This window comes from Metopolophium dirhodum, unplaced genomic scaffold, assembly GCF_019925205.1.
Source record: "Metopolophium dirhodum isolate CAU unplaced genomic scaffold, ASM1992520v1 scaffold1, whole genome shotgun sequence".
NCBI classification, from domain to species: domain Eukaryota; kingdom Metazoa; phylum Arthropoda; class Insecta; order Hemiptera; family Aphididae; genus Metopolophium; species Metopolophium dirhodum.
In genome coordinates, this window is record NW_026869896.1 from 375422 (window position 1) to 385753 (window position 10332).

At 28.8% G+C, this 10332-nt stretch overlaps 1 protein-coding gene across 1 annotated transcript; it reads left to right on the plus strand.

The window, feature by feature from the left end:
• Positions 1-838: 838 nt before the first annotated feature.
• Positions 839-2287, plus strand: LOC132953207 (uncharacterized). Its single transcript, XM_061025729.1, has 2 exons — positions 839-2060; positions 2143-2287. The coding sequence occupies exons 1-2, from the start codon at positions 939-941 to the stop codon at positions 2284-2286; spliced, it is 1266 nt and encodes a 421-aa protein (XP_060881712.1). The 5' UTR covers positions 839-938; the 3' UTR covers position 2287.
• The last annotated feature ends 8045 nt before the right edge of the window (positions 2288-10332 follow it).

Sequence of the window (10332 nt, forward strand, 5' to 3'; positions counted from 1 at the left end):
ATGGGCTATATGTTAAAATTGATTACAACATCGTCCCAAAAAAATTAGTAAAACAATTTAAAATTCCTAAAAATCCAATAATTTATAGAGGCAAAAATGCATCAAAGCATTTTATGTTAACTATAACTGATATTTCTACCAAAATTTATTATCTATATAATACTAATAAATCAATGCATAGATTAACAAAAAAGGAAGAAGGTCAATATATTAATTCGAAAAAATGTGAACTATGTTTGAGATCATTTAATAATGAAACCGTATTTAAAGTTAGAGACCACTCACATCTTACAGGGAAATATTTAAGGGCTTTATGCTTAAATTGTAATTTTTCGGCACAAAACCCATCATTTGTACCAGTATATTTCCATAATTTATCGTATGACGGTCATTTTATTGTACGCACCTTAGGCTGTAATGATAATGACATACGCATTATTCCAAACTCGGGTGAAAAATATTTGACCTTTAGTAAGCAAATTTTTGATAAATTTTATGTAAAATTTGTAGACACTTTTATGTTCATGTCAGAATCACTCTCTAATTTAGCTACTAATTTAGCCGAAGATAAAACAAGATTCCGTGAAATTAACCATCATTTTCCTTTAGAAAACATTGATTTAGTTATTCGGAAAGGTGTATTTCCATATGAGTATGTAGACTGCAACTCAAAACTTAAAGATACCTCATTACCACCTAGAATTAAATTTTATAATTCGTTAACAGATGATCATATTTCAAAAAAAGATTACATGCATGCATGCAATGTTTGGGAGAAATTTAATATAAAAACATTAGGTGAATATAGTGATTTATATTTATTAACGGACACATTGATTCTGGCTGATGTATTTGAAAATTTTAGAGATATTTGTTTGAAAACTTTTAATTTAGACGCCTCTTATTATTTGACAGCACCTGGTTTTGCGTTTGACGCAATGTTAAGTTTTACTGGAGTTAAACTTGAGAGATTAACAGATTATTTGATGTTACTCATGATGGAGAATGGAATAAGAGGGGGGGTATGCCAATCTGTAAGACGCTATGCCAGAGCTAATCTACCAGATGTTGATGGGATTAATTATAACAAAAAAAAACCACACATTTATTTGGCATATTTTGATTGTGTAAATTTATACGGCAAATCAATGCTTGCAAGTTTACCATACAAAAATTTTGAATGGTATAATGATTTGACATTAGACGTTACTACTATAGATGACGATGCACCTATTGGTTATATACTGGAAGTGGATGTGGATTACCCCGAAAAATTACATGATATTCATAGCGATTTACCTTTTTTGCCACACAATAGTTGTCCACCTAATTCTAAGATTATTAAACTGCTGACAACTTTAAATAATAAATCAAATTATGTCGTTCATTATAGATTGTTAAAGCAGGCAATTCACAACGGATTAAAAGTTGTAAAAGTTCATAAAATAATTAAGTTTGATCAATCAAAATGGTTAGCCCCTTATGTTGATAAATGCACTAGTATGAGGGTCTTGGCAAAAAACAAGTTTGAATATGAATTTTGGAAATTACTCGTGAATAGTGTCTATGGGAAATGTATGGAGAATCCGCGTAAAAGATTGGATATAAAGTTGGTATCAGATGATCGAAAAGCTCATAGGCTAATGAGAAAACCTAATTTCATAGATAGAACTATATATAGCAATGAGTTAATGTCTTTACATTTTCAAAAAGAAAAGATTAAATTTGATAAACCAATCTACGTGGGATTTTCTATTTTAGATATATCGAAAACCTATATTTATAATTTCCATTATGACGTAATGAAAAATAAATACGGAAAAAAAATATCACTATTATACACTGATACCGATTCATTAATATATCGTATTAAAACAAATAATTATTTTAATGATTTAAAATTTGATTTATTGAGTCATTTTGATACTTCTAATTTTCCAATTAGTCACTTTTGTTACAGTGATAAACATAAGAACACCCCAGGATATTTTAAAGACGAATTGAAGAGTGAAATTATGACGCAATTTGTAACGCTAAGACCCAAATTATATGCTTATACAGTAAGTGGTATTGAATACAAAAAGGCAAAAGGTGTAAAAAAGTATGTTAGAGACAAGTATATGACGGTCAATCATTATTTAGATATTTTATCAAAGTTCAGTATACAAAATTCCTCACATTTGGATGCACAAAATGGTGAATCTAGTCAAATTAATGCATACTGTGATATTAACTCAATACAGGCAACAAAACATAATGTTTATTCCAAAACAACCAGAAAAATAGTATTGAGTGCAAATTACGATAAACGTGTCATATTAAAAGGTGGTATTTGCACTTTACCATACGGACATTATAAATTAAACTAATCAAAAATAATTATGAATATGTTTTATTACAAACGTATTTTATAAATAGTAAATCATTTAACTAATTAGCTATTCGACAAATCGTTATCGATGATAAAATTAATTAAGGGAGCTATAGTAACCTAATCATGAAGCAAATTGTTTAATTTTTATATTATAATATATTAATGTACAAAATATAACAATAATCATTGTTTTTCAAATTTAATATTTCTAAAAGTGTTATAATATTTAATTCATTGAACATTTTATAAATTGTAAAAATGGAAAATGTATGTTATTTAATTTGGTTACAAACTTTTTGTTAAAACTATGTATATATTTTAATATTCTAACATTGATCATTAACTTTTATGTATGATTCATTTCTATTTATTTTTTATTATTAAATAATAATATACATAATTGTATTGTGATTGACTTTGGTCGAGATTCATTATGTTAAATTGTAAGTAATATGATTTATGATACTGTAATTATTTAATAATAAATTAAAAAATTGTAATATGCCGGTTCTATGAAGATGATGAAGCAAAATGTATATAATTTTACTTTTTATTGATCCTATTATATTAAATATAGAAGTCTATTTATGTTTATATACTTTAGTTATATTGATTTATTTAAAATATGTTATAATTGGTAAATATTATTATACTTTTGTTAATATCGTTATTCTATATTGTAATTGAACATTGGCCTTGTAAATATTAAATAAAATTAAATAAATAATATATAGAATAATGATGCATTTTATACTTGATCATTCAATTTTGAAATTTAGTGTTATAACTTATAAAATTATGTTTTTAATTTTTTTGAATCTTGTATAACTAAATCATTTGAAACAATATTGTACTTAACCAATTGTGTAATTTTTATATAAACCTGATCGCTTATTATCCCGTGCTAGTAGTATACATCTGTATGTTTACAGTTCATTGACGTGTTGTAACGTAATGATTAAGACTTAATCTGGATATCCCTCCGGGGGGTCACCGATTTACTGAGACACACATTACTGAGATTACACACATGTTGTAAACCTATTTATTCATTACACAAAATTATTTAGTGTATATACATCAAATGTTTACACTATAGTCAAAATTATTTTTTATCAAACCTTACTATAAAACTGAAATAATATTTAATGAAAATATTACAAATTAATAAATAATAGTTTTTTTATTGTTATAAATTAATTCTTAATTATATTTACACAAGTTTTCTTACTTCTCTAGTAAAAGGTACATATTCTACAATTCTATCATGAATTAATAAACAGTAAGCAGTCACACCTGCTAGTGATTCTGAAGCTTCAATTTCCAATTGAACATCTACTGCTGAAGCAGTGGCTGAATCGTTCTGTTTCGAAGTATCGATGACTATAATTGGTGCGTTTGTCAGAAAAGTAGAAGGACTCAATATGGGGTTACGAATACTTTTTTCATAGTACGATTCTTGAAACGATGTATACATATTATATAATAAGGTGAAATTATTTTTAGTAAAATCTAAATTCAAATTATTGTACGGATAAGCTATCGAGTTCAGAAACACTTTAACGTTTGTTAAATTACAATGGTCAAATATACTACAATCTTTTGTTATCAAATTTTTGCGTCCTTTTTGTAATCCAATTATGATAAATCGGGGTTTTTCTAATTTTGATGCAGTTTTCAAATTCCATACAACTTTTTTAGTGGTACCAAGTTCAGGATATTCAAAAGTTTCAAAAGATCTAAAAGGGATAAATAGGCTTTTTTCTTTTTCTATAAGTTTCAATAATTTTAATCTTTCTTCATCGTCAACAGTGATATGTGGTACCATCCAGACAATTTTATTTAAAACGACTTTACCTTCAGTAGCAGTTGCACCAGTTTTAACTTGTAAAGCATTTAAATCACTATGACTTCGGGTTAATATTAATTCCAATCTAGAATTCACTAATATTCTTTTATAGTCTTCAAATAAACCTAACCAATATTTCAATGGAATGCAAGCACTAAATTCACCTTTATCATTTTCCGATTGTGTTGCGTTTTTAAAATTCCAGCCAGCATTTTCATAGCAATTGTAGTTGTCTGGCGTACCGGATAAGTAACCTTTCAACGAGCTAGTGATTCCAAGAACACGTGCGCTATCTACTTCTATCCCATTGATTTCCAATCGTATTTGTTCGAAGAGGTAAGAGTAACCGTTATTAGATAGTTTCACTTTGGTAGGATCAGTAATTGTTCCTTCCAAAAAAATGAAGCTTTCGTGTAGGTATGGATAAACATCCGTTTGCTGGATTGATATACGTATTTCATCATTATTATTAAATGATGTTGTATACGGTGCGTATGAATGATATTCAATTTTCGTAATTTTAGAATCCGTTTCGTACTGTGAAGTTATATCCAAAATATCACTTTCAGGCATTTTGCTTCAATTGATAACCCAGAGCTTGTAAAATTTTTTTATTCTTCACTGTCAATTTTTTTATTTTATTTGATGTTACTGGTAGCACTTTAGTCTTATGACTAGTTGTTCTGATCCGAAGTAGTGGACTTATATTGAATTTTAATCCCATCTCAAGACCCGTAACGTTTAATATGTAACACAATTGTCAATGCCTCATCAAAATTATCAATCGGATTATGATCTTGATCTACTAACTGAACGGTTATCGAGTCAATATTTGTTTTATTCAATTTGTAATATATTAAGTTTGGTGGTGACTGTATAACTTTAGATCCTGTTTTTTCACTCGGGAAAAACTCATAAATCGAATGACTTTGAAGATGGTTGTTGAATGATCCTTGAGCTATATTACACATTACTTTTATAGAATTAAATGTGTTTAAATTTGCAGCTTTATCCGATCGATGTTCTTCATAAAACGGTCCACAATCTTTCTTTCTATACCCAAAAACAGGTGCTATACTATACGGATGCTCAAAGCGTAGTATTCCATTACATTTTATATACGTTCTAAAATCGATAGGATCAATACGTACATTGAATGTTAGCTTTGTTCCGTAGACTTTATTAGCTTGAGGTAACTCTTCTACCATATATTTGTTAATATCTTCTATGTCACAGCATTCGACTGGCACAAAAAATTGAATATTTACTTTTCTATCTGGAGGAATTGATTTTATTCTCAGCCGGTTATTAGTTAGATTTATAATATTTGGAAATGAATTGTATGTTTGCAAAGATAACAAAGCTATTTCTGAATCCTCGTAAACGTTTAGAGATGGAAAATAATTCGTGGATAATATAGTTGTATTTCCAGTTAAACTTAATGTAACAGATTCATACATTGTAAAAATTCAAGACATAAATGACCACAGTTAAATGTATTGAAGTCTTGATAGTTGGAATAGTTGTATACTATTTTGAACTGTCTGAAATAATGTTGTAATTCAATTGGTGGTGGTAAATCACCAAAGCTATCAAAATATACAACTTTGTCCTTATTTTTATAAAACGCTACCCAATGGCTTCCGTCGCCTGAAGATATATCCAAGTTTAATATACCACATTCAATCGTATGCGGTTTTTTAGGTAAGTTATCACGTGAAAAGACACCACGGAAATGATTGATTTTCAACTTCCCGACGTATTTTATAATATCCTGAGACGAAAGCGGTCTGTCAGGTAGCGTAATCATCAGTTTTTTTTTTTTCTTGATCTATTCTTGTTTGAATTCAAACCACTTCCTTTTTTTCTTTTTCTATTTTGAACCGCATTATACACACTAGCACCTCCAGACATCAAACTACCAAGTGCTGACAATCCTGCAAATATAGGTATTAAAGGAATTACACCTCCTGACTGTCTCGGTGCTAAAATCAGCCTTTTACCACCATTCTTTTTCTTTGAGATTCTTTTTTTCTTCGCTGCTAATATACCATTTGTTTTTATAGCACGTTTCCGTTTACAACCCATACCTATTTTTCTTTTAGCTTTCATCGCATTTGTTACTGCATACGCAACTAGTTTCTCTTTTTTAGGAGTATCTTTTGCTTTAAATCTTTCCCAAGCACGATTTTCTAACACTTTATCAGCTCTATGTCTATCGTCTAAATTTTTACTCGCTGCATACACAATATCGTGATCGCGACAAGCAGCATCCAATGGGTTTATTCCTTTATCACCACGATCTAACCTCTTTTTTAATTTCGTACCTGGACCGCAATACTGATATCCTGGTACATGGGCTTCAAACGGGAGACTATTTATAAGGGAGTTTACAAATCCTTTTCCAGTCTTGACTGACTTACACTTACGAGTTGAACGTGTCATCGATAACTGATTACAAATTGGAAAATTCTAGCGTATTTATAAGAAAAAATGGATTTGATTGAACAGAAAGATAAATTGGATGTTATAAATGTGGATGTTCGGACAGTTAAAAAACCATCAAGACACGGTTCGTTATTTCCTGATACTATACGTGCTATACTAGTTGGTCCCAGCGGTTCAGGAAAAACAAATATAATGTATAATCTGATCACACACGCAAACGGGTTAAGATTTGAAAATATTTATTTATACTCGAAAACCTCCAATCAAGAAAAATATGTTTTATTAAAAAAAATTATAGATGATATACAAGGTGCTAATTTTTTCATATTTACAAGCGCTGATAAGGTTATAAAACCGAACTTGACTAAAAAAAATTCTATTATAATTTTTGATGATGTAATATGTGGTCCACAATCTGTAATCAGAGAATACTTCAGCATTGGAAGACATTCAGGTGCTAGCTCTGTATTTTATTTAGCACAAACATATTCTAAAATATCAAAACAATTAGTAAGAGATAACTCAAACTTTTTAATGCTGCTGAAACAAGATGATACAAATTTACGACATATATTCAACGATCATACGTCAGCAGATATGGATTTCTCAAAATTTCGGGAAATTTCCCATTTATGTTGGAACCACAGTGATTACGGGTTTCTGGTTATCGATAAGACTCGAGAAATGAATGAAGGAAGATATAGATGTGGTTTTCATACGTTTATTAAAATAAGATAAATTAGTATTGTATTATGTTAACATACATATCATTAATTTTCTGATATTATAATTTACAAGCCATTTAATGATGAACTTTGTAAAAATTATTGTAAACCTTAATATTATTTTAATAAAATACTTTATAAATATATATATATATACCATAGTACGCAGTTATTAACCACATAGTGATATCAGTAGTCATACGATACAGTTAAATTGTATTTATTATTTACAATGGATAAAGAAAAAGTTTTGCTGGAAAATTTAATAACATCAAAAAAAAATATTAAACGAAAAATAATGGAAATGAAACGGGGCGTTATAGATTCTGAAAACTATTTCCGTGAAGCATTTAAACCATTGAGTACAAGTATAGAAAAAAATAATCAATGTAACTCGCACCCAGCTGATCAAAAAAATACGGAAACCTCGCATATTAGTGACGAAGATGACGATGTATTAAATTCAACATTTTCAAATTTTTTTAATAATCGACAGACAATACAACGTTATGATAAATCCTATGGTATGTATTATGATAAAGCTAGTGATTCGTACAAAATAGGAGATCACACAATAACTTTTTGTCATGGTAACTTACAGTTGGTTAATAAATACTATAAATGGACTAAAGGGCTATGGTCGTTATTATGCGAGAAGGAACCAAAAAATCACACTATAGAAGATATGGAATCTTATTATGATATTTTAAGAACAACACATGTTCATTTAAAACCCGATGGGAAACCCAAAACCTCAAGATACTTTAAATGGATTAATGTTGTAAAACCTCTGTACGAACGAATGAAAAATGAGGATCATCAGTTAAACAAAGAAATAACTAAAATTAATACCCCTAAAACTCCTCAAATTAACTTATTACCATTTAACGAACATATATCTAGGTTGAGCGCTAAACGTAGTAATATTCATAATAATACAACCATGGGAAATGCGCCGTTTGAATTTCAACCAACAGCTAACAGTTCTATGATTTCAGAACCTGTTGTTGAAAATATGTTTAGTTTTACTTCAACACCGCAGACTAATAATAAAGGTGCTGGTTTATATAAAGATGTAATACCTCAAACCCAGTTAGTTTATTATGACGACCCAAATGAGCTAGTGACTAGATTAAATCTTTTAGCATCATCACAAAGTGCGGGTAATACTGGTGTTAATAATGAAATTATATCTATTTTAGAAGAGCTACGTGAGAGAAATATTATAGTATAATGGTAACCTTAGATAGTATAGCTAATGAACTACATCGGCCAGCCAGAAAAATATTTCCTAGACGATGCGTAGTAACACGGTTTATTGATGACCTCTGGCAAGCTGATTTAATGGATATGCAATCTCATTCTAAAAAAAATCACGGCTTTAGATATATTTTAGTTGTTATAGACACGTATTCAAAATATATTTGGGTTGAGTCACTGAAAAATAAGTCCGGTGAAAATTGTACAAAAGCCATGTCTAATATATTGAAAAAAGCTAATCCAAAATTGTTACAGACAGATAATGGCACAGAATTTTATAATATTCAATTTCAAAATTTAATGAAAAAATATAAAATTAAACATTTTAGTTCATACAGTGTTATCAAGTGTTCAATTTGTGAACGTGTTATACAAACCCTTAAAAATAATATATATAGACATTTCACTGCAACAGGTACATGGAATTGGTATGATAAAATATCAAAAATTATACAAAACTATAATAATACAAAACATAGAACAATCAAATGTACACCCAATGATGCTCGGTTGGACGCAAACAAAATTAAATTTAATACCCATATAAATGATAAAACATTATATAAACCGAAATTTAAAGTTAATGATAAAGTAAGAATATCTAAGTATAAACATGCATTTAGTAAAGGATACACCCCAAATTGGACAACGGAAATATTTACAATTTCAAAAGTCTTACAGACAAACCCAGTAACTTATCGACTAAAAGATGGAACAGGCAATAAAATCTTAGGTGGTTTTTACGAACAGGAAATTAAGTTAACGGATTATCCAGACACTTTCCTCGTTGAACGTATCATAAAAAAAGTTGGGAATAAAATGTTTGTCAAATGGTTAGGCTTTGATTCGAGCCAAAATTCATGGATAACATCATCAGATATTTTAAAATAAAGATATTTTATATGTTATACTTTTTATAATAAAAAATATAAAAGTTTTTTATCAAGGCAAATTAATTATTTACATAGGTTATCTCCTGAAATAAAAAAAGATTGATTATTGTATACAAAAAAGTTTTATTTATAAAAAAACAATAATTTATTATACTAATAGGTCTTGTAATATCATATCAGACATTGTGTTAAAATGAAATTGCAATATTTCATGTAAAAATGATGTGTCATCGTTTTGTAGATGCGAATAATAACTAAAGTCATAGTTTTGAATATATTGGTTTGTAAATTCATTCCTCTGGCAAGTGATGGGAAGACCGCGGACATCGTTTTTAATCAGTTCGTAAGCTGTGTCAAATGTAACCTGATAACTTGACAAACGTTTCTGTTTTTCTACAATATACAAATCGATCAAATTTTGTATTTGCTTGAGACGGGCGAAGTCAATGTTCGTCAAACTAATGTAATTGTCGTTTATATGCAAGGTAATTAAACTATGTTTAACATTGGTTGAATATGAAAAGTTATCTGTTATTTTTACACGTCTACATCTGATATGTAAATTATTCATAATTGAATTGTAATTAGATTCAGACATAAGTGTAAACCATTCTTCCAAACTTAATGTAATAATTTTCTTTGAAAGTTTACACTCCAATAGCAAAATAATAGAAATCTGATTATTAATTAATAACCCCACTGTAATATTTTTCTTGCTAAAAGCACGGATGTCAAAAGTAGACTTACAGACAATTATTGGTGAATCCATTGTTAAATAATTTT

Excerpts from the sequence above, each read along its gene's own strand:
- LOC132953207 (XM_061025729.1), top strand. The coding sequence starts at position 939 with ATGTTAAGTTTTACTGGAGTTAAACTTGAGAGATTAACAGATTATTTG. Across the intron at positions 2,061-2,142 it reads CCAAATTATATGCTTATACA|ATATTTTATCAAAGTTCAGT; the intron begins GTAAGTGGTATT and ends ATCATTATTTAG.